We start from the raw sequence: 26826 nt of genomic DNA on the forward strand, positions 1-26826 counted from the left end.
TTATATGATAATTTTGCATTTGTTTTTAAGTATAAGAATATATAAACGTAAATTTGTTTTGAAGTAAGCAGATGTGCTTTCACTTAAAAGTCACTGTTGCTTACTTTTTACATTTATTTGCATAATGTTACTCAAAAACTTTGTCAGTATTAGTAAAAAAAATGCGGCAATTTTAAAAGGTTTTAACCGGAGATCGTGCTTTTATTATTGTGACCGATTTGACACAAGCTGATTGGTTTGGTTTATTTTTGCAGCTAAAGAGGAAGTTGCGAAGCAAACCCTGTAACCAGCACGCTAGCTGTATTCTTGAGCCGCCCTAAGCATTGAGAAGGGGAATAACAGGAACAAGCGCGCGTAGTATTATATATTTTCTATAATTTTATTTTGTGTCAGATGTATAACTTAAGTGTGCATATTCACCCGCTTTGAAATTACAAACGGTAAAGGCAAGTTGTCGTGACCAACAGCCATAGAATAATGTCTGTTTGACAGCTAGCAAGCTAACGAAAAGTATGTCTTCATCCTTCTAGAGGAGCTAGCGAGTTAGCCATCCGCTGCAGCGTTAGCAGCTGGGTAACTTAGCTTCGAACCGTTTGACACAGAAAGCTAATTATCGTTGCACGTTTCTCCGGTGCTGGAGCCGGTGTTAGCTAGCGTCAGATGTTCCGCAAAAACGAGATTGCATATTTAACTGAACGGTAAACGGAATTAAGACGACAATGCAGACAACTGACCACCACGAGATGGATGATTCAGTCTTAAGCCTGACGTTAATTTAGTAACTGTAGCGAAAACGCGTTTTAATCGAGCAAGGTAAAATTAAGTAAGTCTTAACGTGATTGTAAGTGAAGTCAACAAGAGCCGTTGCTATCTAACGTTAGCTCGTTGTGTGTTGAGAATCGACCTCGGAGACCAGACCATGATGAGCCCCCTCTGCGGTTACGTTAGCCAGCAACACCTTAGCTAACGTTAGCTACAGAATTGACGAGCCACAGAGCTCATGTTGTCTTCTTACTGTAATTAATCCGAGAACAAGTAAACTGAAGAAAGCATCTGAGCCAACTAAACATGGTAAGTATCATTGTAAGCGTGTTATTTACCTAAGCTAGTTATTCACGTTGTCGTCCTGTCTTACTTGCTACTAGCTAACGTGGGTGCTTAAGGGTTCGAGTCATATATTTGAACAGGAATATTCAAAGTTGTGTTTGTAGTGTATTCAAATGTCTTTACGTGTAGTTAATAGTGTATGAATGTATGTATTACTGTCCTCCGTGCCATATAACGGTCTGTGAGAGGCCAGGTAACGTTATTTCACGGGATGTGACAGCTCGCTAAGCCATTTCAAGGTACAAGACGCCCATCTTGCAAAACGGAACATTTGCTGCGAGTAGTGTTGAGCCTCGGCAAGTTGTGGCTTATTTGAGGAATTCAGACCTGCCTGCCACAAGAGCTGCTCTTTCAAATATAAATTTGCTATCTCGTTTATGCTGGGCAGGGCCCTACTTCTCCCACCTACCAGAGGCTGGTATTGATATAATGCAAGTGTTGAGATTACAACTAACGTTAGATAAGACCTGTATGACTAATACTGGCATTCTCATGCAATCCTCAATGCTGAACTAATCTTTACGAGCGTATGTAAATTTCGAACTCACTGGATCTAAGGGTGACCCACCTGAGCAAGATGGTAGATAAGGCTGCAAGCACGAACATCAATCATGTTTCCTCCTCAAATCAGACAACAGGGCAACATGTCATTCTTTGTCGACAAATTAATTGATGAGAGCTTTTACTACAGCTTAATGCATAATAAATATGAGATATGTAAGATACTTGAATGGTAATGCATTTCTAGTTCATGGAGAGGTGTTTTGAGTGGCTTATGATTGGTCTTTAGTCGGGCATCTGCTGTGCATGTATACTGAATGACAAGCACACCACTGAATTGTATCTGTCAAACAGACGGATTTTTGTAATGCTAATGGATAGATGATTATGACAAAAATACAGTAGTTTGGATTTTGCATATTGTCAAATAGATGGTCTAAATGTGCGTTTTGTATTGAACCTTTTTTTATTATCCAATAGGCTTCAGAGGAGTCATCGCTGCGTGCACTGGAGAGCCTTATGACTGAGTTCTTTCACAGCTGCACAACCAATGAGCGAAAGAGAGAAATAGGTAAGTGTACTGCCGTATACTGTGACATTATATAGGTTTAGTCGTCACTGTAGAGTGTTTAATGTGACCTGAAGTTATTTGCTTTCTATTAAAAGTATCTCTTGCATCACTTTTTATACACTTCCTGTACTGTGGCGCATTACTTTCAGTGCGTCTGTAAGTGAGCTACTTCATTGTCGTGTACCTCTGTCATGCCTACTTCCTTTTTTCTGCAGAAGAGCTGCTGAATAACTTTGCACAGCAGACGGGAGCGTGGCGTCACTGCTTGTTTTTTCTCTCCAATACTCGGAATGAGTATGTAATGATGTACAGCCTCACAGTATTTGAAGTAAGTCCTTGCGGTGGGAGATGCACATTTTCAGTTACGAGTACTGCCTAGAGTCCCTTTGAGGTTTTTATACTTTGAAAAAAGGAGAGTACACAGAGATTGTTTTGCAGTGCTGAGAACATTTTTTTTTTTCATACTGTTCTTGTTTCCTCATTTCTTTAATTCTGCTAAAAAAAAGTTTGCTAAAAATAATGTGTAATACATGTTGCATGGGCTGAACGACAAAACATCCCCAATGACAAACTTTCACCTTTAATGCATATCTGAGATAAGTATATGCTTAAATGAAGGTGTTTCATTTGCAGCATAAGGTTTGTAGTGGAAAGTGTTTGTAAAAATGTTTTTCAGTGAGCACTATTGTGTTAAAAACATTTATTTATTCATAAATGAATCATTACTCAAAGGAGTTACTGATTACACATAATATTGAGAACTGTTGTAAAATATTGTCTGTATAAACATCTCTTTCAGACACAGCTTTGACAGCTGATTGTTCTCTTTTACTTTCAGAACCTGGTGAACAAGATGTGGATCGGTGTTGCTTCACAAGACAAGATGGAGATTCGCAGCTGTCTGCCCAAACTCCTACTTGCACAGCACAAATCTGTGCCCTATTTCATCCGTAACAAACTGTGCAAAGTCATTGTGGACATTGGTCGCCAGGACTGGCCAATGTTTTACCATGATTTCTTTACAAACACCCTTCAGGTAAGCCCTGCTGCTGTCGCTTCAATCATCAGTCAATAGTTGCTTTTTGATATCTTCTTCAATACTTAACAAAAGTTGATAAAGACACAGAAGATACATAATAACAACAAGACTACAAAATCATAGCTTCTGTTGGACTAAACAATTGTTCTCTGATTATGGGAAGATGCTCTAAATAAGTGCCCCTTTGCCTGTCTGCACATCTGTCACATTTTTTCAAACTTTTTCAACTTTACTTTCTTTTTATTTAACCCCGGGAGTTTGGAAGAATGTATTCTTTACAGTCTCCCAAAAAGAAAGTAGTCAATGTATGTTGTGAGCATGTGGCTGGACGTGAACAAGTGCAAAAAGCTATATTATGACCTACAATAAATTCTACAACATTGTAGTATTGCTCCAGAGAACAGTGATGAATGGATTACATTGATTCAATTTAAAAAGAAAACAGTCCACATTGGAGGTCCCTCTTCCTTCCAAGAAAGGGCTGTCCTAAGGGTAAAATCACAGCTGATTGGACAGGTCTAGTGGATATATGGTCGCAATGTATTGTGAATGTTCTACCTTTAGTGTTTGGTAATGTGTAAAGTATTAACAAAATATAATTCAGTAATCTTTATTGATAGAGCTATTGTCTGTTAACCTCTTGTAAACCACAGATGATCCAGTCCCCGGCTCTGGCTTCATTGGGGTTGGTGATGTTGAAAACCACATCGGAGGAACTTGCGTGTCCTCGAGAAGACCTGAGTGTTTCCAGGAAAGATGAGTTGCGTAAACTTCTGCTGGAGCAGGTACCGACAGTGCTTGGACTCTTGACGGGTGAGAAAAACCTTTAATACTTAGTGCAAAAGTGATTTCCAAATGTACATTTCATCCCGGTTGTAGTTGCTGGTAGGTCGGAACTACTGGTTGTTACATGCACACATGAGTGTATGTAACTGAAGTCTGAGTTAACAGTGCAAAGGATGTAAAGGATAGCCTGAAAGCAAATCTAATTTTCAGAATCTACAGAAATGAGATTTGAATTTGAACTGAACTCAGGCTGCCAGTCAGAACAAATGTTTTGGTTGAAAACCTTCAGTATATCTCGATAATTGAATTCTTGTCACGTCTTGTTTTTCAGGTATTCTGGAGACCTATTGGGACAAACACAGTGTCATAGCTTCCACCCCTCCTCCCTCGCCCACCTCAGGGGAAAGTGGTGAGTGAATGGTCCTTTTAGTAAGATATAACTGCAAAGACGTGCTTGTAAAGTGGTGATAATCATTGAATAGTTATTGCTTATTTGTTTTTTCTAACATTGACGTCTGCAAGCATTTTATCGAGTAGTTTGTTGTGTGTTAACCAGACCGTTTCTTGTCTCTTCCATCCATCAGTGGAATTGCTGGGCAGTTTGTTTCAAGGCAGTCAGTACTCAAAGCTGCTTTGCCAGCCCATGGCAGCATTGGACAATGAGAGTCAGCAGCTCTGTTGTCTTGTTTTGGAGTGTTTGGCTCACCTGTTCAGCTGGATCCCTCTGTCCACAAGCATCACACCCACCCTGCTGGCATCCATTTTTCATTTTGCACGTTTTGGATGTGATCTTCGGACAAAGGCCAAGCCAGGATCCTTCATCTCCTCAAACTCCTGCTCGAACGGTCAGCTTAATCCTGGGACGGTGCCGCCAGCATCGAATGGAGGAGGGCGAAACGGGCAGCAAAGTGAAGGCACCAAGGGGGACCGTGCCCGGCTCGGTGTCTACGCCATGACCTGTGTCAATGAGCTTGTGTCAAAGAACTGTGTACCAATGGATTTTGAAGAGTACCTGTTGCGCATGTTCCAGCAGACCTTCTTTCTCCTGCAGAGGCTGACACGAGAGAATAACGCTCATACAGTCAAGAACCGCCTGCAAGAACTCGATGAGAGGTATGCCTCAATCCATTGGTTAACACTGATATGTGTGCATACGAGTGTATTATATCATGACAATGTCACCATGAGGTCTGCAATTGGTCATATTTACTTTTTATGTACTCAAAGCTAATGAGTGGTCTTGCAGTATGTGCTGACAAACAAGCTGCATTGTCACGATGTGGGCGCCTAGCCTTGATTGAAGAAATTATATTCCTATCAACCCGCATATACTATATGCAGTTTTTGTTGACTTTAATGTTTTGTTTGGTAAATGTTTTCTCTTTCATCTTGCAGTTACTTGGAAAAGTTCACAGATTTTCTGCGCCTGTTTGTCAGTGTTCACTTGAGACGAATTGAGTCCAATCCTCAGTTTCCAATTGTAGAGTTTCTTGGCCTGCTTTTCAAGTACACCTTCAACCAGGTAACGATAATTGTGTCAATGCAGTTGGTTGTTGATTTCTGCAGGTTTCTTGAAACATAGTTTTGACAGATTACAATACCTGCTTCTCATTGGTTCAACAGCCGACCCATGAAGGCTACTTTGCCTGTTTGGATATATGGAGTGTCTTTTTGGATTTTCTAACGACCAAAATCAAAAGCAGACTCGCTGACAGAGAAAGTGTTCTAAATAGGTAAGTCGCTCATATGCAATCGAGTGTATAAAATGCCTAATGTGTTGTTACTTTTGTTTAAAAAGTGCTCGTTTTAATATATTTGTGTTTGGTTGGACAGGTACAAAGATGCCTTAGTGCTTCTGTTAAGGGAAGTTCTGAATCGCATTCAGTTCCGATACAATCAGGCCCAGTTAGAAGAGCTGGACGATGAGACTCTGGATGATGACGTAAGATTAATTTACACATATTTCACCATCAGTTGTACTTATTACGTATGTCCTGTGTATCTCTACAATAACTCAATAATAAAAGATAATATTATTATTAGCATATTAATCTCCTTAAAGGCTTTTACCTCCGCTTCAGAGTCTGCATGTTCTTTTCGTTTGGTAACTATAGCAACAGACCGAGTGGCAAAGGTACCTGCGTCAGAGTCTGGAGGTGGTTGCCAAGGTGATGGAGCTGCTCCCATCCCATGCATTCACTACTTTGGTAAGAGATCATTTCTGGTGTCACCTTGACATTCGGTGTTTAAGCATCTTTAAGTGGACTTCATTCAAGTCAACACTTGAATGAAGTCCACTTAAAGGTGCACATAAGCTGCAGGAGTGCATCTACTTCTCTCTTTGCTGAGTTCTTAATATGTTTGGTGTCTGCGAGAGGTACTTATCCATAGCCAGTATTTTACCAATGGTAGATTGGGGTCGACACTAGGGGTGTAACGGATCACAAACCTCACGGTTCGGTTCAGATCACGGTTCAGGAGTCACGGTTTGGATCATTTTTCGGATCAACAAAGAAAAGGGGAGGAGACAAATATAACTTTCCATTTTCCATTTGCTTTCCATTTATTAATTAAAGAACTTCAAGAACACTTAAAGCAAAGAAATTTGGGCTGTAGTCTTACATGAAAACAAATATTGAAGATGACCAATTTGAAACAAAATGAAATAAATAAATAAAAATAATACATTCAAGAATTCTGTTAAGTTTCTTTAATTGTTTTTAAATCTCCTTTTCTTTTGCCTTATGTTTTGATGCTTTTAATGGTTTTATGTGAAGCACTTTGAATTACCTTGTTGTTGAAATGTGCTATACAAATAAACTTGCCTTGCCTTAAGTTTAAGTGCAACATGAGGTATGTTGATATCCTCGTCCTTTGATCAATACTGAAAGAAAGAAACAGCCAGTGAGCTTCCACTGTTTACACTGAACTGAACTGCTCGGCAACAACTTGGGTCTATGTTTACTTCCTGTTAGGTTATGTCATTCAAATACACTGAAATAATGTTTACCATTACTGTGACATTATTTTCAAAAAGGTGCGAATATCTCCATTGTCTGGGGAGAGGGTCAACCTTTCTGTGGTGACTGGAATATTATTGGGCCCGTCTAGCTTCCACTCTGATACTTCTGCACCTGCCCCAGGTGTGTGTCTGTGTGACTCTCACAGAGGGGGCGTGTCTACAGCACCGAGTATGAATCTCCACTCCGCCGTGGTGAAAGCAGTCTCTACAGTATTTTCCTTTTCATAGAGGCCTGGAACAGCTTCACACTAAAGTGGGTGCGTGAGTGGATTTCGTAGCGTGGCTCAAGCATTTTTTTCACCGTTAAATGCTTCTAACCTGCTCCGTTCACGTGAACGCACTACTGCTTTATATCTGTTCACTGACACTTTGCATTGATATTCGGGGACTTGTTACTTGAAAAGGAACAGCAGCAGTAAAACTGTATTACATTGATGATTAAAGTGTAAAAAGAAAAAAAATACTTGATTGATCTGCGGTTCACGAGTGACCCGAACCGTGAGGGGTGATCCGAACGGATCACGGATCGATCCGTGATCCGTTACACCACTAGTCGACACCCTCTCCAGTTTGGAGGAGCAGGCAGGAGTACCAGCACGGGAACAAAGCAATGTACTGCTGTGGATGAGGTCATGATCAACCGTTTTATAACATTTCAAAATCGTTCATCTGCTTCGTGTGATGACAGCTGATAGGTGACCTGCCCTATCGCTGTCGTGTCTCTGTTCATCTCTTGTCTCTATGCCCTTAGAAATGCAGAATCTATAAACGTGTTCTGTATGTTGGTTATTAAAAGATCACCGCACATCTCAGCGAGCACTTCCTCCGTTGCGGTGTGTGTCGCTGTTTCAGCCTTCAGTTCAAAACTCAAAATGTATCAAAAGAAGATGGATGTAATCATTTCAAAACGTGTTTTAATCTAAAGAAATATCCTGCTTCAATCCGTATTTGCTTCCATTCAGCCTTTCAAAAACATTTTCACTGGTAAAACAACGTCGCAAGCACACAACGCACCTTTAACAGTGAATGCGTAATAGTAATTATACATCTTAGTTAGGGCTGGGCGATATGGCCTAAAAAAAAAATCTCCGATTTTTTTACAAAAAATCCGATTCACGATTTAAATCGATTTTTTTCCCCCAAAATTTTTTGCAGATGACAGAAGCTGTTGAAAACAATTTTTTCTTTTATTTTGTGATGATTTTCCCAAGTAGGTTGATAAAAATAAAGTGCAAACAAAACCTGAACATTGTAGAAAGGTGCCTGTAGTATACAAAAAGTATTTGGTCACTCTTTTGTTTGCCTGAATCATTTAAATATAAAATTAAATTAAACATAACATTAAATGGCATTAAATAGTAGCCTTCCATTGTAAACAACTGTGCAAATGTAACTTTTTACAGTAAGCTTTTCTAACTGAATACACTGATACAAACACAGCATGAAATAAAATGTATATGACCCTTTAACATTCACATTTTCAAAAGTGCAACATCTGATCTAACATCAACATAACATATTTTGCACAGTAAATAAGTGCATGTAAACAAAATCAAGTGCATTCACAACATAACCAACAGTATTAAACAGTAGTGCATGTTTTTTCTAAATATTTTTTGCCAGGAAGACAAGCCTGTCTACTACCTCTGGCTTCAGGCATGCACGGTGGCATGTAACAATGCCCCCCCCCACACACTGAAAAGCCTCTCAGAGGGGGCACTTGTAGCTGGCACAGAGAGGTATTTCTTTGCTAAAGTACTTAGCCTTGGAAAGTTAAGTTGGTGACGCTTCCACCAGTCAAGTGGATCGGTGTCTGGGTCAACCTGCTGGACCACAGGTCAGTTGTTGCGGAGTAGAATGACATCCCCTCCAGCTCCGCAGAGATCCTTTGGCGTGTACTATTGTACAGCCGAGGCAAGGCAACGTCAGAAAAATGTTTACGGCTTGGTAGCACGTACCTGGGGTCCAAAGCTTTGAGACGGTGAATAAACCCCGGCTTTTCCACGGTGTATATGGGCACCATATCTTTTGCGATATACATCGCGACTGCATCCGTGATGGCTTTCCACCGGGCACTCTTCTTCTCATGCGGAGTACAGTTGGTGAATGTCTCCAAAATGCTGGGTTGTTTTTGTGAGGTGGCGGCGGCAGCAGTGAAGCTGCTGGCCGCCATTGTTTTAGTTTGTAAACAATGCGCGCGCACTCTACTACGGGAAAAAGGGGTGGGGGCGATTTTCTCGATTTTCAATAAAACACATCGCCTTAAAGCACACATTCGAATTAATCGATTAAATCGATTTATCGCCCAGCCCTAATCTTAGTTCTTCATAAAACTAAAAATTGAATTCAGTTATTATTCCATGAGTTATTGGTTGGAACCAGTTTCTCCAAAATAAGTTATGTCTTGAGTTCTGAGGTTAAAAGACTGTCCATTCCATGCTGTTTGTATGTATATAGTGTACTGTCGCAATTAAAGAATATACAAAAGAAACAGAATATTTTCACATGGCTATTGATCTGATTTATCAGTAGCAGCCTCATCCTTATTCCTCTTTTCTCTCTAGTTTCCAGTCCTCCAAGATAATCTGGACGTATACCTGGGTTTGCAGCAGTTTATTGTCACCTCTGGCACAAGTAAGTATTTGTTTTTTGAGATGCATTCGCATTGGGTGACACTAATTAAACATCGTAAAATGATTTTGATGATCTTATCCCGTTGTCCTTCTTCCAGGTCGGAGGCTGAATATCTCGGCAGAGAACGATTGCCGTCGACTTCATTGTTCTCTCAGGGACCTCAGCTCTCTACTTCAGGCTGTGGGGCGCCTGGCTGAGCATTTCATTGGGGAGGTTTTTGCTGCACGTTTCAATGACGCCTTGGCAGTGGTGGAGAGGTCTGTGCTCCAATACTCTTCAAAACATTAATAAGTGATTCATGAGTTTATATTTTAATGTGTTTCTAGTAGTACACAGACATCCAATTTACTCTCGTAGAAGAGTAAACAAACTATAAAATATTCACATTTAAGAAGCTGGAATCAGAGAATTTTGACTTTATTTTTATGACTGAAATCAATTAATCGGTTATCAAAATAGTCAACAGTTAACTTAATAGCGATTAATCGTTTAACATATTCTACAGTCTATATTAATACATCTTTTAATGCATTTGGCGGTTTGTTTAAGTTGTTTAATGTTAAAATGTATTCATTGTTTTTCATAGTATGCCAAGTGGTATACATTTACTAATAATAAGTGGTGGTGGTTGGTTTCCTGTTGACTGTTACGCTGTTAAAGAGGAAATTCTCACCATTTGTTCCTTTTTCTAGGTTGGTCGAGGTGACTTGCTACGGCTCTCAGACCAGCCTTTATGACCTGGAGACCGCTGTGCCTTCTGTGCTCAAGCCGGACCTCACTGACGTGTGAGTATCACGCGTTTAAAGCAAAAGCCGACATACCGGTACATGTCACACTATTTGAATATGAGAACAGTTGTTTAAAACTGTTTTTATTACAAATAACAAGACGACACTGTGCTGTTATCAAATGCTCTATGTAACTGACAAAATAATAGGTGAATGGAGTGTTTAAATATATATAAGCATACATTTAGACACTTGCAGATGTTTTCCCCACATTAACAAAAGCCGCTGAACAGCAGCTCTGGCTGTTCGCACAATATAATACAACCATATGCTGAACATACCACAAGTCATTTTAGGTTAAGCTGAAAAAGAAGAAGTAAGTTTGTTTCATTGAGTTCATCGTATAATCGTGTTCTAACTCTGTGTGTTTTATTTATTGCAGACATGCACAGGCCCTTGCTGCTTTGCAAGCCTACTCTCATTGGCTTGCACAGTTCTACAGTGAGGTCCACACTCAAAACCAGAGCCAGTTCATGAACCTCATCACATCTACAATAGATGCCAGTAGCCCACTCATCACAGCAAAGGTAGCTTGCCTCATGCTAATGCTTCAATATCATTTATGCAGAATCTCTTATTTGGATCAATAAAGCCATTCAAATAGATTTTTCGGTCCAATAAAACAAAGTGCAGTTCATGGGTACTTGAACAAAACAAATTGATAGTTTCATGTTGAGTGGTTCATCAAGGAGGAAATATAATAAGAGGAATATTAACCAACACTTAAAACCTTTTGCCCAGCTTCTTATTATGTTCTTTTTCAGCCTTATGCATCTGGTACTTTTGCTTAATATTCCCTTTGCTCAAGTGTTATTATGATAAAATGGGGCAATTTCATTCATTCACATCTTGTACATAGCTGAGTAATTAGTGCGATAGAATTGCATTGTTTTTAAAGCTCCTTTCCACCTACTGTGTGATGTTAACAATGCAAGCAAGTCATTTTTTGAAAACAGGGGGAGGAAGATGTTAAGGATTTGGCTGAGATAGTGAAACGACATGGAGAGTGTTGGAACCAAATGGTTTGTCTTTATTTCCAGGTACCTGAAAAGTTGCTGCTCTCAGCATGCCATCTGATGGTTTCCATAACCTCTACAGTGCGGCCTGTGTTTTTGGTCACTTTGCCAGCTGTTCGGAACATCTTCAACCTCATTACTGCAGAACATCAGACCCGCAGACTTCCCCAAGAGGTAAATGTTTGTTGCTTTTGTTTTGCATATATGTTGCGATCATTTTAAAGGATTTATTCAGATTTGCAACTTTGAATTTAGCTCATGAGTTTTCTTTTCCTCGGAGTTTGAAGTTCTTAAAATGTGCTTAATAGAAGTGGAATTGAAGTAATTACTCTTTGTATGTTCGTGTGTATACAGGCTCACATGTTGGTATGTAGGATTTTGTCCAACATGCTGCTCCTCCCGTGGCCGAATTTACCAGAGAGTGAGCAGCAGTGGCAAACGCGCTCCAGCAACCATGCCAGCCTGTTGGCAGCGCTCACTCGAGAGTTTAAGGGAATAGGAAGGACAGTGAACGTTACTCCCCGGCAACCCGATCTGGATAACAGTCAGTATCTTTCTTTCTCTTTCTTTTGTTTTGTCATTCTTACCATTATTTTTACCTGCTCTAAACCTTCTTCTGACCATCCTTTTTCTACTCCAGTGAAAGCAGTGATACATCAGACCCTGCCTGTGCTGAGAGATCTAGTGGACAGCATCTCTGGGGAATCCACCAAATCACGTCAGATCTGTTACCAGAGTCTTCAGGAGTCTGTCCAAGTGTCCCTCAGCCTTTTCCCAGTGTTTATTCAGCAGCCAGGTCAGTGTCTCCATCTACAGGTTGTGTTAATAATTTCATCACAGTATGACGACGATCAAACACGATGATTCCCTCACTTTTCTCGAGTTACTTGTCCAGTCACAGGGGACTGAGGCCTATCCCCGTGGGCATTGTACCTGGGTAAACGTGTAGAGATATTACTAAATTTTGAATTCTCACTCCTCGTTCCCAGATGTGACGGATGAGATGCTGGCCTTCTTCTTGACGCTATTTCAGGCTTTGCGAGTCCAGATGGGTGTTGCCTTCACGGGACAGATCATCCACACTTTCCTCAGCATGTTCACCAGGTAGTATTGCACCCTGTCTAGATGAATAGAGGTGCTGATATCACTATTAACACTCATTCATGTAATGTCCCTTTGTATGTGCTCCAGGGAACAGCTGGCAGCCAGTATCTTGCAAGAGGGCAGTGCAGGGTGTAGAGTGGTACAGAAGTTCCTGAAAATCCTACAGGTGGTCGTGCAAGAGCCCGGTCAAGCTTTCAAGCCCTTCCTACCCAACATCCTCTCCTTGTGCATGGAGCAGGTTTACCCGGTTGTGGCTGAGGTCAGTTGCATGAAGATTCATTCTGGAGTTTTATTTTGTTGGCTTGATTAGCCTGCCAGCACCTAAAAGTAATGTTATTACTGTCACTTGGATATCCTACAAAATGTACCAAGTGTAACAAAGATATAATTGGTCAGTGGGAAAAAATGTACTTTATTATGATGTCATTTCTCAATGTATTTGTTTTTTTGGGCGTTCATCGAATATCCTGGACAATAGTTGGTCATTTATTCTCTTGTTGTTGATAGCGGTCTTCCCCAGATGTCAAGGCAGAGATGTTTGAGCTGCTATACCAAATACTTCACCAAAACTGGAGGTACTTCTTTAAAACGTCAGTCTTAACAAGTGTCCAAAGAGGAGCTACTGAAGATACCATGGAGAACGAGGCCCAGTTCACAGCTGCCATGCAGGTGTGTGTACACATGTGTTGTAATTATTTCGAATTATGAAATGAGCTAATTGTACCACAGCTGATGGATAAAGTTGTTGTTAAACCTATCCACTTCATTTCCTGACTTTCGCTGAAATGTCTTGAACAGGCTTTTGGACAGTCTTTCCTGCAGCCTGACATCCACATCTTCAAGCAGAATCTCTGTTATTTGGAGTCACTGAACAGCAAACACAAGTTGTATCACAGAGTAAGTTGAGCTTTTACGTCGGTGTCTTTGTTTTTAGAGGTGAAGATGTCATGGAACGGAGTTCACTCACATTCAAATTCTGAATTTCACTCATTCTCTTTTACCAGTCTGCAGATTGTTCTCAAGGGGAAACTTATTGATATATATGTATACGTATATATATGTATGGCTGAGAACATAGTGGCAGAGCTCAGATCAGTGTGGCCTTTGTTCTCTTTCCTGTTATTACTATAGGAAGTATTTTACGATATGGTTGAATCTCTAAGATGTTTCAGATATAATGCAAGAAAATAAACGAACATAAATATTAATAAATATCTGCCAATTATGAGCAGCAGTGAATGGGCCCGGTCTATCTGTCTGCCCTGCACAAAATCGCCGAACCCATGGAAAGAATTAAACCAAACTCTCGCACAATATGTCCGTGATGAAAGGATTCAACTGTTTCGATTAAGACCTGTACCTACACACTGTTATTTATTAAAACCAACAGTGAGCGCTTATAACCATTGTCATTACTTTACTTTAGAAGCTTTTCCGGACCTCGATGCTCTTGCACTTCATCAATGTGCTGCTGCAGGTCCTTCTTCACAAAAGTCACGACCTTCTTCAGGAGGAAATCACCCTCGCTATTTACAACATGGCCTCCGTCGACTTTGATGCCTTCTACTCGGCCTTCATGCCAGAGTTCCTCAATGGCTGCCAGGGTGTGGACTCCGGCCAACGAGGTGTTCTAGCACGCAACTTCAAGCTTGAACGGGTACGATCTATTATTCAAATTGTATATTTTTTTCATCAACATTGTGTTCATACAATGTTCATTGAGTAAATCATGGTCCATTTAGAGTAAAATAGACAATAAAGCAGGTTCTGTTTTAGGGCGGGGCTACCTTGTGATTGACGGGTCACGACTACATTGATGGCCGGTCTGGGGCCTTTCACAGTGTGATGTTAGTTCATAAAAGTAAATGATGGTCGTTGTGGTCGCCTAAAAATGGGTTATTCAGCATTCGGTTGTACTTGGATCCACCCTCTCGTGTCACTTCTGGTTGCAAAAAAACAAGATGGCGACGGCCAAAATGCCGAGCTCGGGGCTTCAAAACTGTAGTGCACAAACCAATGGGTGACGTCTCAACCTTAGCACCGGTACATTTCCATTTGCGTCTTGTGTTGAATGTTGATTTCTTCTTCTTTGCACTTCAGACATCATCAACTTGTGTAAATTGATTTTCCTGTTCAACTTCTCTCTCCTTTCTCAAGGACTTGCCTTCGTTCACTCAAAGCGTGCAGCGACTGGTGAATGACCTTCGCTACTACAGACTGTGTAATAGTAGCCTGCCGACTGGCACCATCAAGCTATAGCACAATGACTGCTCGAACCACTCCATACATCAACTCTGATCTTCAAGGACTGCCTGTGCTGACCACTTTGCCCAACACTCCTTCTCCAATCCAGCATTGCTCCAGCTATTCAAAGCAATAGGAAGGAACAACACGCATTGTATTGTTGAGAAATTGGAGGTTGAGAATGCTGCTGATGTATTTCTTTGATTTCTACTGTTGAAGGTTGGCGCATCAAATTTTTTTTTTTTTTATATAAATACAGCGCCCTCCTAATGTGTTGCCAATGATATTTTGGCAAGAAATGAAACCTGGTCTGCCGTTGGCTTTTGCCCAGACCCGGAGCAGTCTGAGCCAGGCCTTCTTTCCCACGAGTCGGCGACAAAGCTGGGCTGGGACTGACTGAGCACTTTCAACTCATTTTGAGTTTTTAAAATGTCTGCTTTTATTCATTTTGCCTTCAACTTTTTCATCTCCAAAGGAGACAGATTCTCAACTTAAGATCTTTCATATCATTCCATTCTGATAAAGAGACAACTTGCTTGATTAATAAAGTGCTTTTTTAGTAAAAATTCAGGTATTGATTACTTCATATTTATATTGATCTATGTGCCCAACTTTTGCAGTGTTGTCACAGTATTGCTTGAAGAATAATGGCTGTATAAAGAGATTTCAGACTTTTCTGTATGTTTACACTGTTTCGCTTTACACTTGTCAGTGACTTTTTAAAATCCCTTTTAACTTAATTACATCTACATTTTTTCTGGATTCATTTTTAGAACACATGCACCGATAATCAAACTGTTGGTTTGAGTTTTCACAGAACTAATGGATAATGCAGAGCAGATTTCAATTTTCAGAATTGCTAAAGCCTTCGAAAGATATGAAGCATCGACAGCGGGTTTAATCTGCGACATGTGACAAATGCTGTCTGAGGACGTAGTATGCTGAAGATAAGAAGAATCAGCACAGAAAGAACAATTGAACATCTTCACAGATCTATAACACATCCACAAACTCAATATTAAAAGTTGCACCAGCTTTTCTATAGTTTGACCTCGGTGAGGACTGGAGCTTTAATGTTGGTGTGTGTTGCTGTCTAGCCATGGATTTAGATGTCAAGATGTTTTACCATCTCCACCGCTGTTGTTCATCTTGATGCTGAGAGCAAATGCTGGTTTAGTCATGTTAACTGAACGTGCATGTAACGCTACGATATTAAAGAAACAGGCTGCAGGTTAATGTGACAGCACAACCTACAGGTGAACGGAAGTCATGGATTTGATAGCTGGACTCGCCCAATGGGATTAGATCTCATTTTTGGCTCAAAATCTCATGATGCTAATTATATTTAATGTAGGAAAAAAATTAAATTTTATTGGCAAAGGAGAAAGAAGTCTTGAAATCCCTACGACTCATGTAGTTTAGTTTTATTTTACACCTCAAGATGAATTTTATTGTATGTCTTCTGTAGCTGTCAAGTCTGAGACTATAACCCTAAAGTGTTTTAAGAACACACTTTTGAGTTGCATTGTGGGAATTGTAGTCCAACTTAATGAAAATGTGGTTTTGCTATTAAGCTTGAAAGTTTGGATACGTTGTAGAGTTTTTATAATGTTCTCAAAGCTCTAGTTGAGAAAACTGAACTGCATTCCAATGATAAATACATTCGTACACGTGATAAATGTCTGAATTATTGGTCAGTGCTGGAATATTTTTTTTATTTATGTATTTGTTTTAACAACAAAAAAAAACTGTCCTCGCCGGAGTTAAATAATCAGGGGGAGGTTGGGGGGGGGGGGGGATGACTCGTGAGCTTTGATTGAGACGGGCTGACTCTTATCTCGAGAGGCGAACTAAACACACGTGGAATCATGGTCCTGTTGCAGCGCTGCGTTTTTAAGAGAATTCTCCAACAGTTTTATTCAGGGATTCAAGGAAACACCAAAAGTCTGCTGTCAGCTGGGTTTCCCACTGCGCTGCCAGGTGGAGACGGAGCTGCTGGGCACAGGAGCGAATCAAGTAAGTGGATTTATATCAACTGGTCAGTAAGGACGTCGATTTTATTGTTGTACATTTATTCTATTCTCTTACACACTCACATTGTGAGACGTTTTTTTCCTGGACGGACTAAATGACACTGACATTATACTTAAATTACCTCAGAAATGTAACGATTAACCGAAGAACTCTCGGTTTTGAACATGTAATGACATACATACGTGTTTCTTCAGATTGAAACATGTTTTTTTTTAACATTGAGTCATGAAAAACTACACCGAGTTTATTTGTGCCAAACGAATGAACGAAAACAAATGTGCTTGCCAAACTCATGGGGTCATGACCTGGAGCTAGGTTAGAGGGACCAGGTATGCTGGTGAAACAGTGACCTGCGGTGTGCGTAATCTGGAACCTGCGCTTACTCTGTAAACTACTCAAAGCACAGTATAGGCACGTGTGTATGTAATTGATTGCATGGCGCCATTCATTAGCTCCTGTTGCAGCTGCTGTTCTGTGCGTAAATGTAGTGTTTTCACTTTGTCTGTTTCTCTGTCTGGTGTCTGTCCCACCAGCTATTCCAGGCTTAAGGGAGCGGACTCTTATTGCTGTAAAGCCAGATGGAGTTCAACGTCGTCTTGTAGGACAAATAATACAACGCTTTGAGCAGCGGGGCTTCAAGCTGGTTGGATTGAAAATGTTGCAGGTAAAGAAGTCTGAAATAAATGTGTTTGGTGGTGTTATTGTGGTGTGTTCTCTGTTTAATTTCTATAGCTGCCTCTGTTTGGAAGGTGTCGGATGATCTCCTGTCTCAGCACTACTATGAACTGAGGACCAAGCCCTTCTACCCCAGGCTGCTGGATTACATGACCTCAGGGCCTGTTGTTGTTATGGTGAGGGCGTCTCTATACTTCTGGGATACTCCTGGATTTAAAGAAAATTCTATGTTTTCATTAGGTTGGCAGACATGAAAGGTGTGTTTTCAAAAATGTATCATATAAATCAAAATACACAGAATATCTGTGTAGTAAATCTGCTACAATCTTGAATATCCTGTTTTTGTGTGTGCTTATGTGAGTTATTTTATTTTCATTTAGGTGTGGGAAGGGCACAAGGTAATCCAGACGACACGTACAATGGTGGGACATACTAACCCAGCGGAGGCCCAGGCAGGCACAGTCAGAGGAGATTTCAGCTTTCATGTCAGCAGGTAACACGATGTCATTTGATCTCATTTTGTGTAAAGTAAGGTTCAGGGTTAAACAACAACCTCATGACACCGCCACCTTCTTGATGTCGCATGTGATTTGTCCGTGTTGGAGGTAATATAAGGATGTGTGTTGGTCATTTAAAGGAATGTGGTTCATGCCAGTGATTCACCGGAGGGGGCACAGAGGGAGATCCAGCTGTGGTTTCAGAGAAAGGAGCTCCTGAACTGGGACTGCTGTGACCAGACCATGACCTGTGAGGTGTGAAGACACTAAGACATACAGTCTATGACTAAGACCCGGACGCAGCGAGAATCAGTAATACTACCTCATCTCCTGCTGCTCAAAGGTCTGTCTCTTGTGACAGTAATTGAAAAAAGATACGTCATTGTCAGTGTTCCTATCAAATAATTGACCTCAATAACTGCACTTAGAGTCACAAAGAATTATGTTTGAACAAATGTGACCGAGTATTTTTTTTGTTTTTATAAATCAAAATATATTAGCAACTACACACAATGCATAGCTGTGACGTCCTTCATTGAACACGGACAGCAGGAGGTGTTTGGCCTTTGGTGTCAGGATGAGATGTGTGTAGCAATCAAATAGTATTTTATTAATATGTGCAAAACATTGATGTGCAGTGGAGCCACAGTGGATTAACTTAATTTAACCTGAATGACAGATGCATGAATTGTGACCTGATTTACAACTAATATATGCACATGTATTGGTCTATCATTAATTATCAATATGGTTTTTTTTTTTTTTATATATATATATCAGATTTAAGTACAATCAAGCAACAAAGCAAACAATAAAAGTAAGATTTTTGTGAAGTAATAATCAATAATAAGTAAAATCTATGCTTTTATGTTACAAATTGTATATAAAGTTGTTTTGGAAATAGTACGCACACTAAAAACATTTTTAGCAAAGTGTTGAACTATGTGTGTAATTTTTCTACTTTGTGTCAATTGTATGTAAATCAACGCATTTTAAGTACAAATCTTTGTCAGGAATTGTCTGAAATGGAAATAGTTCATAGTCTACCCAAAATCAAATAATCAATGTTTACACGAGGACATTGAACCTCTGGTCATTGTTATTTGTAAAATGTGCTTTTTCCTGTCAGTTAAAAAATGTACTCAAGTAATATAATGATGATTTACACCTTCTATTAATGAACAATGAATGATTTAGATTTCATGTTGACACCTTTAGTGTGTCACTTTTTAAATTCTTCATACAGCTGAGAAAATGTCCTCAGTCTGCTGCACCCAATATCACTTATACAAATACATATCTCGGGTTCTTCAAATATATGTAGGCATATACATTTTAAATTGTATGATTTGATCATATAACAGAACATGGAAAGAAGGGTAGCAGTAAACCCATTGATATGGTACAGAAATACACACAATTTAAGTTTTATTCAAGCCAATAAATTGTCAGCATTGTACATTATGTCATGATATTCTCCACAGCTGAAGTCACAATGAAAAACAGAAGAGTCAAACTGAATTTGTGTATTCTTCATGTATCAGTTGAATGTGTATTTGGTCTAAAACCACATTGTCTGCAACAAGGAACACTGTCTTAACTCAGATAGACAGCAAGCAATAAAAGCACAGTCCATTGTTGTTAACATAGAAATCGAATCATCAGAATGTTATACGGTTTATTGAATTGCCTAAACAAAGGATGATAGAAACAATGAAATTGCAAAAAGTATAATGTTACCTCATGGTAAGAACAGTAAAACTCTGGTGAGATGTAGAAATCCAAAACAGTAGTATTAGTGAGGGAGCTTTACTTCTAGCAGCTTGCTTATGTTGAAGAATCTGTAGCACATAGACATAACAGCATGTATGATTAAATATTGAAATCCATCTGCAAGATCACTCTGTGCATCCCGCTGTATATGCAACATTACAGTTATCTCCATTGAGTTGTATTCGTGAATGTTCGAGAGCTCCGTCACACCAAATCATTCTCTGATTTCAGGCCAATCTTCAGCTTTTGCTTCTCCATCGCTATCTCTAGTTCGGTAGCTTTGCGCACATCCTGAGTAGGATACAAGATGAAATGTGTTTAACAAAGAAATATTGATATTCATTCATGAAATTCCTTTAGTACCAGACCAACAACAAGAAAGCTTGTAATTAGCAACTGTAAAATGTACGCTCTGCAACTAGCTATGAGCTCTTTAGGAGCTAATGTGCATTTTGTGGTTTTGAAAATTGAAAGGTTAATAATCTTTAGTCAATGTAGTCTGTGCATAATTCAAGGCTAAGCAAACAACCCACGCATAACCTCATAAACAAACACACACACAAAAACCACAGGACAAACCTCGAGAAGGGCCTTCTGCACCATTATCTGGCTGTAGACTCTGGCACCTTCCTCTGGTGACGCCGTGCGGAGCTCCTCCTTTTTCAGGGAAAAAAGCTGTGCTCCACTTAAAATGCCCAGTCTCTGAACTGTCCTGAAAGAGGAGGAAGAAGCAACAGAATCAGTACATGTGTCTGATCAGCTTAAAAGAGCTTTCATTGTCAAACATTCACCTGTAACCTGGATACCTTTGTCAGACAGAATAATCCAGTTGTGTAAATGAGAATAATCTGATGCACATATAAACGTATCTTCTCTTAAGAGTCAGTTATACATGCAACACAAGCAGCTGATTTTATTTCGTGCACAATAGCGCCAGTTATAAGTTCCTCATGGTAACTTTAAGTTGCAATACATAAACATGGCAGGGACAGTTGGCGGCGCTGTTGTGCACTAAATAAAATCAGCTGCTGGTGTTGCATGTATAATGCAACAGACTGTTTAGATTTCTTTGATTTCATTTCCCCCATTGTTCTTCAAGTCCACAGCACCCACGTGTCCAATAAGCACCCCTCATTCAATTGAGTAAAGCTAAGCTAATATCATTAGCGAAAGAAAATGCATATATTGATTATTTTAGGCACACAACTGGTCTTAGACATTTTGATGTGATAATCACTTGATTTTCCTCATTGAGCACAAGATGTGGCTATAAATGAACTAATAAGTTCTCCAAACTAGCCTTGTTCTGAATCAGGTTGTTGTCTGAGCTGGAGTTTCCTCTAACGGAGTACACTCACAGTTGACTGAAGCCCTTGGTGGTTAGCCAGGCCTCCACTTCGGCAGACGGCGAGTGGTAGTTCAGGGGAGTAGTGTCGGCTGTGCGGGGGACCACAAGCGGACGGACTGAGTTGCTTTTCCCAGCTAACCGCTGAAGAAGCTCATCATTCACTAACAGGAATGCAAATATATTACAGACAAAACATAATTTGCTATCAAAGTGTTACATTTCTCCAATTCAAGATCAGTGCTCAACCTCCAGGGTTGAGTTTAATGTTTCATATGAGAAATGTGCATGGAAGGTGTTAACAAAATTGCTTATGATTTTTAGACACACCACATAGAAAGAGGTCGGTTTATGGCCAGGTATCAGTTGAGAGCTGACACAATTTACGAACCAAAATGTGTCTTGTGTCAGAGATGTCAGTGTCCATCTGACATGTGTTATAGGGAACCAGCGGGGGAAGCATGGCACTTAAGAAGCTCCTGGGATTCAATGTGTTTGTGAATTTGATATTCTAACAAGTCCCTCTTGTGTTTGTACACATGATTTACCAGTGCTGATTTCAACATGTATGTGCATGTTACCTCGGCCATTGCCTTCTCCCTGTATTGATGGGAACACCATGCTCTGTGGTCGCGTTGGGCTTGTGGCTGTCGGACTGGTCCCAACTGGGCTTGATGGAGCATATGAGAAGTACTTTGTTGGAGGGGACATGGGCACCTTCTGTTGTGGAAAGTAGGAAAGAATCAAAACTGTGAGATTGAATGAGGCATAAAGCCACAGTGTGTGCAGTATTTGAAGCGATGACAAACAACAGCACTGTGTATGTGTGTGCGTTGCGTCTGTTCTTGTACCTTTGACTCTCTGCGTACCATTGCGCTGTTTCCCCAAGTGTTATTCAGAGCAGACAGAGGCTCCAGGAGGTTAGAGGGGACAAATCCTATCTGGTCAAAGCGATTTCGACACTTCCACCATCTCGTTGACGAATCAATGACCTAAAGCAAGATCAGTCAAGTGTTGTTATACATTCGAAGAATACTTTTACAGGTGGGTCTCTAATTCTAATTATGGATGTGTACCTCTAGGGTTTCTCCTTGTAGCACAGAGAGTTCAGTGCTGTTTCTAGCCACAAAGTCATAACTGCAGCAGTAAAGTCGGTCACCCTCTGGTGGGAGCCCACTTCCTTCTCTGTCGTTTAAAAGATACGCAACATGTAAAGAAAAAAAGAACCCATTAACAAAAAGGAGTCGCATTTCAGTCATCTTAATCTCTGATTTGAGAAATTGACATGCGTTATTCTCAGACTTCATAACCTCCAGATGGATTTTATGAGGCAATAGACCGTTAATTGCAGACATTTGGGAATTGGTTGGCATTGTCACTTCTGCTATAATTATACCTTGTTCGGAAATGCTTTTTCCGAGGTTTACGGACTTACATTTCATCATTGCCTTCACCAGGACGCTCCGCTGTCTGTTGAGCTTGGTCCTGTGGAATTCGTGCCTCCCTACTTTCCCTGAAAGCATCTTGTTTGTGCTGTGACTCGATGGGATCTTCGAAAAGCTGGCCTGTTGAGTTATAGGCCTGAGGCTTCCACCCATCCAGGAAGACAGGTGAGTATGGAGGTACAGACACATTAAGGTGCAAACTGAAAAGAGGGCAAGAGGATCATGTTAGAGCAACACTCTCAAACCAAGATGTACACACACACATACACATAAACACACATACCAGGGTGAAGTCCAGTTGGGCCCTAATGAAGTCCACAGCTCCTTTTCCTCTTCAATCAGATGGTCGCGGAGCAGTGAAACAGCACCACTGGTCATAGCAGGACTGACCACCGATGCTCCTAACGCTGGCCCCCCGGTGGTTTTCACCATCTGTAAAAGAGAGGGTTGCTAGAGTCAGTATTGCAGAGAGAATGAGATAATCTTCTATAAGAAATATGAGAAAGCCTCACCAGTCCAAGAGGTCCAAAGATGTGATGCAGCAGCTCCGGTGCATACGGCTGAGCAATGGATGACTGGAGACGGTCCTAAGTAAACCAGTAAATTGGGTCATTTACCTTTTCATTTTCAGCCGTTTTATCAAAATTGTTATCAACGCTCTATTATGACTGCTCACCAGCAGACTGAGGGAGTACTTGATTTTCTGAAAGAGGTCCACAAATTCTTCCTCTGATGGAGGGCAAGCTTTCAGGGTCAACAAATCATCTGCACACAGAGGAGCATAATCACAGCTACAACGTAACAGGAGACACATGCCGAATTGATGATTAACAGGAAGCGCATAGCTCCACAACGATCACTGTTGTTATTGTGCGTGCATTGATTTGAACTTGATATTAGCTGGTGTCAGTATTATTTGTTGAGTTATTTAATTATCAAGAACATTTTGCAAGCTGCCAAGTGCAAGTTGAAGAGCATTTGTCAACACTTTTCGGAAAATAAATGAACGATAGAGAAGAACAACAAAAACAGTAAAGGTGAGGAGCGCTTGTTCTCGCATGTTTCAGCGAGTACTCCCATAAAACAAAGCCAGTGGTGGTGACTAATAACAATCTTCTATTCCTATTTCAAACGGGTAAATTAAGCAAGTTTAAATTTGTTGAAAATAAAAATACATACATTGTTTTCGTGGTGCTTCTGAACCTACCGGATTGACTCGGCCCCGGCTCCCATAACTTCTTTGCCATGTTTCTTGTACATGCTTGCTGCAGGCAAGGATTTTGCAATTATCTGAAGATTTTTTTGGCACCCTGCCTGTTGATCATCTTCCAGTGCTTAAAATACTGTGTGTCAATATTTACCCTTTGTCTCCAGTTTCCTGCCTCTCCCAGAAGCCACACATTCATCAATCTCCTGCCAAGCACCACCAACCTTTCTACTGTCCTCCTCTGCCACCAATTGATCTACTTCTTCAAACCCACCTTCAATATAATATTAAAAGTTTAACGAAGTAAAAGTATTTATCTCATTTAGACCACACTAATTAAACTATGACTACAGTCGTTAGTTAGAATGGAAGAACAACTCTCACCATCCTTGTCCTTCTTCTTCTTGCTCTTTCTGCTTCTCCTTTGGTTCAGAATACTCTGGGCCTCAGCTGTCTGCTGCAAGCGTGCCATGAAACGCTCCACGTCGTCAAAGCAGTGGTTCATAAACTCCTAAACAAACACTGTATGTCTTAGCAATTTACCAGAGCGACTTACAGACAGTGTTTTGATATGTTAACAGTTCATATTGCTGGTAATTTGAACATTTTTGACATATTTAAAAATGCAAATATTTCATTTTGATCATCTAACGTTATATCACTGCTGTGGTGTTTCTTCCAGTGTATAGACAAAGGTTGCTGTCTTGATTTTGCATAAATACAGTATGTGGTTTATGAATGATATGGGACCACATACTTTCTTTAAGATTTTTTTGCACAGGTTGCTACCTGCTCTCTTTTGTCTTTAAGCTATTATTGATGATTTGTAAGCTTTGTACGCAAACCCTTTAGTCAGTATATACGCATAGACATGTAAAAAATGATCTGTGCAAGTACATACCAATTCTCTCTCTGCATTCAGTATAGATGTAGAATTTGACTCCCCAACATTCTCTGAGGAGAGGAAGAACAAATCCATCAAAGCAAAATTTGACATATGTACAAAAACACGAAGTCTGCTGTATTATGTCAATGGCAAGAAGCAGGATAGCGTGCGCAGAGAATGGAAATGTGTCTTTGTGGCAACAGCACATGCTCACACACACATATACACACACACACACACACACATATTAGGCAGATTAATATACTGTAGCCTACCTTTGTCAAAATTTGTGTCGATGGGCAGGCCACCAGGAGGAAGCTGCTTCCCTGTAAACATGACTCGGACCCCTGAATGCTTTCTAGGGGCCACCGGAGGCGATACTGCAGACATCTGTTGTGTGTGGATGCAGACAGAGTAAAATCATGCGCATACACACAATAGGGGATCATGCTCATACTATAACAAACTTTACGTAAATGTTTACTGATATTTCACCTTGTGTCTGATGGTTCTAACACTTCATTTCCTGTATTCTGGGAAATGTATTATCCCACGATATGTTATCACATTATTACTTAATGTGAATCATATCTTGCTTCTTAAATGTTTTAACTTTTCTATTTTGACTCGTCTATAGATGTTTGAACATTGTCAAAAAATGATGACTGAGAGTTCATTATTGCCACATTCCACAAGCTGATTGTAAGAATGCTGAGTATTCACGCTCGTACTTTGGCGTGCGTGTGAGTGACGCGCACAACAGGAAAAACCACTGACATCAGATGCATGGTATGCAGTTGACACAATTGCCGAAACTTGCTTAAGAAACTGTGCCAGCTGAATACAAACGTTCATCACAAGTGTTTTCTTGGCAAACACATTGTAGTTTTGATATCTCTTTTGCTCATCTTCCAGCCTTTCCTCTGTCATCCCTCATCTTCCAACATACTGTTAAAGCAGTAAATATGGTATCAACTATTTCAATCAACAATTTCCCATAAAATCCACATTACACAGAAAAATCCCTTCACGCAATAACAAATTATAAAATATTCTAATGTATCAAGATGAAGTGAAGCTACTTCAGAAGTCTCCGCTGAGCACCATATTACTGACACAAACTGTGCACAGGTGTACTGGTCTCTCAAACACATAAACAGTCACACAAACGCACACTCTGTATGAAGTTAACACATAGAATCTAATTTAGATACATCACTGTACCTTTCAGTGTGGTTTGAGTGTTTAAATCCAGGGCACGGAGACCAATCCTCGTGCTGAGTTGTACGAGCACTGAGTTAAGATACACGTCCCGCCTTCTTGAGATATGAAGAAACAGGAAAAACGAGTCTGGCTTTCCTTTTGCAGATCATCCGTGTTGATTTTCTGACACACACACACACACACACACATGCTCCCTCCCTCCCTCCCGTTTTTTCTCGGTATCTTTGTGAGCTTCTCTTTTCGAATGACAGGCATGTAGCAACAACCGCCTGTGGCTTGTGCCAAGGGAGCTAATGTGACCTGCAACACATGACATTCCAGAAATGTAATGCAGTCTTTCCACCTCCAAAAACTCTGTGACATCAAGTTTCATTTGAGACTCGGCCAAAATAAGGCTCAGAGTTGAAATGGGTAGATAAAAGTGTGTCAATAAAAATAAATGAAAGATTTGAATGCATTGATCCTTTGGATTGGTATTAGTTAAGTCAACTTAACTAATTTGATTTGAAAATTTCTTCACTTTATAGCCACATAACTATACCTACCAATCACATTCAAAATAAAAGACAATAATTTCACATACATTTTTTTATAGTCTTGCAATTGTCTGTTCTTTAAGTGTTCTCGTTGGCTGAGTGAAATCAAAGGAAATTGTTAGAATTTAAAATAAGTTGGAGTTTCCATCATACATTCATCAACTGCAGACGAAAGTCACTCAACTAAGATAAGAAAAGATCAGATACTCCGGGTACAAGAAAAGGAAGTAGGGCCATGGCGTCCGGGAACACCGAGCAGTTGGTGAACAGTGACCCCAGCTGGTCGTTAGAGTTCAGACATCATCTGTCCCTGCAGCTCTCCTCGTGTTTTACTGTTGCTCAGGTCCAGGAGGCGATGAACAGGTGGTCAAACTGAAAATCAAAGAGTTGAT

At 40.3% G+C, this 26826-nt stretch overlaps 3 protein-coding genes across 3 annotated transcripts; 2 read left to right on the forward strand and 1 right to left on the reverse strand.

The window, feature by feature from the left end:
- Positions 1-298: 298 nt before the first annotated feature.
- Positions 299-15434, forward strand: xpo6 (exportin 6). Its single transcript, XM_079281343.1, has 24 exons — positions 299-1071; positions 2089-2179; positions 2395-2507; positions 3018-3215; positions 3872-4031; positions 4336-4413; positions 4589-5117; positions 5400-5526; positions 5628-5737; positions 5838-5946; positions 6119-6211; positions 9591-9660; positions 9758-9917; positions 10353-10445; positions 10831-10975; positions 11489-11638; positions 11819-12008; positions 12105-12260; positions 12454-12568; positions 12656-12827; positions 13076-13237; positions 13367-13465; positions 13995-14225; positions 14726-15434. Exons 1-24 carry the CDS (start codon positions 1069-1071, stop codon positions 14825-14827), a joined length of 3456 nt encoding a protein of 1151 aa, XP_079137469.1. The 5' UTR covers positions 299-1068; the 3' UTR covers positions 14828-15434.
- Positions 15435-16680: 1246 nt separating this feature from the next.
- nme4 (NME/NM23 nucleoside diphosphate kinase 4) lies at positions 16681-18279 on the forward strand (the record flags this gene model as incomplete). Its single annotated transcript, XM_079281565.1, has 5 exons — positions 16681-16828; positions 17380-17510; positions 17596-17697; positions 17902-18014; positions 18159-18279. 5 exons carry the CDS (start codon positions 16681-16683, stop codon positions 18277-18279), a joined length of 615 nt encoding a protein of 204 aa, XP_079137691.1.
- Positions 18280-19480: 1201 nt separating this feature from the next.
- eps8l1a (EPS8 signaling adaptor L1a) lies at positions 19481-26041 on the reverse strand. The gene is made up of 14 exons (XM_079282622.1): positions 25899-26041; positions 24950-25064; positions 24690-24742; positions 24173-24299; positions 23258-23346; positions 23094-23168; positions 22865-23013; positions 22572-22781; positions 22213-22321; positions 21988-22128; positions 21718-21856; positions 21150-21300; positions 20371-20503; positions 19481-20082 (listed from the first exon to the last, which is right to left on the reverse strand). Exons 2-14 carry the CDS (start codon positions 25062-25064, stop codon positions 19996-19998), a joined length of 1578 nt encoding a protein of 525 aa, XP_079138748.1. The 5' UTR covers positions 25899-26041; the 3' UTR covers positions 19481-19995.
- Between the last annotated feature and the right edge of the window lie 785 nt (positions 26042-26826).

Source organism: Melanostigma gelatinosum (assembly GCF_949748355.1).
Source record: "Melanostigma gelatinosum genome assembly, chromosome: 13".
Lineage (NCBI taxonomy): Eukaryota > Metazoa > Chordata > Actinopteri > Perciformes > Zoarcidae > Melanostigma > Melanostigma gelatinosum.

Excerpts from the sequence above, each read along its gene's own strand:
- xpo6 (XM_079281343.1), top strand. Across the intron at positions 4,414-4,588 it reads GCCCACCTCAGGGGAAAGTG|TGGAATTGCTGGGCAGTTTG; the intron begins GTGAGTGAATGG and ends TCCATCCATCAG. Across the intron at positions 6,212-9,590 it reads CCCATGCATTCACTACTTTG|TTTCCAGTCCTCCAAGATAA; the intron begins GTAAGAGATCAT and ends TTTTCTCTCTAG.
- eps8l1a (XM_079282622.1), bottom strand. The coding sequence starts at position 25,064 with ATGTCTGCAGTATCGCCTCCGGTGGCCCCTAGAAAGCATTCAGGGGTC. Across the intron at positions 22,782-22,864 it reads CCCAACTGGACTTCACCCTG|TTTGCACCTTAATGTGTCTG; the intron begins GTATGTGTGTTT and ends CCCTCTTTTCAG. Across the intron at positions 21,857-21,987 it reads TGGTACGCAGAGAGTCAAAG|AAGGTGCCCATGTCCCCTCC; the intron begins GTACAAGAACAG and ends TTTCCACAACAG.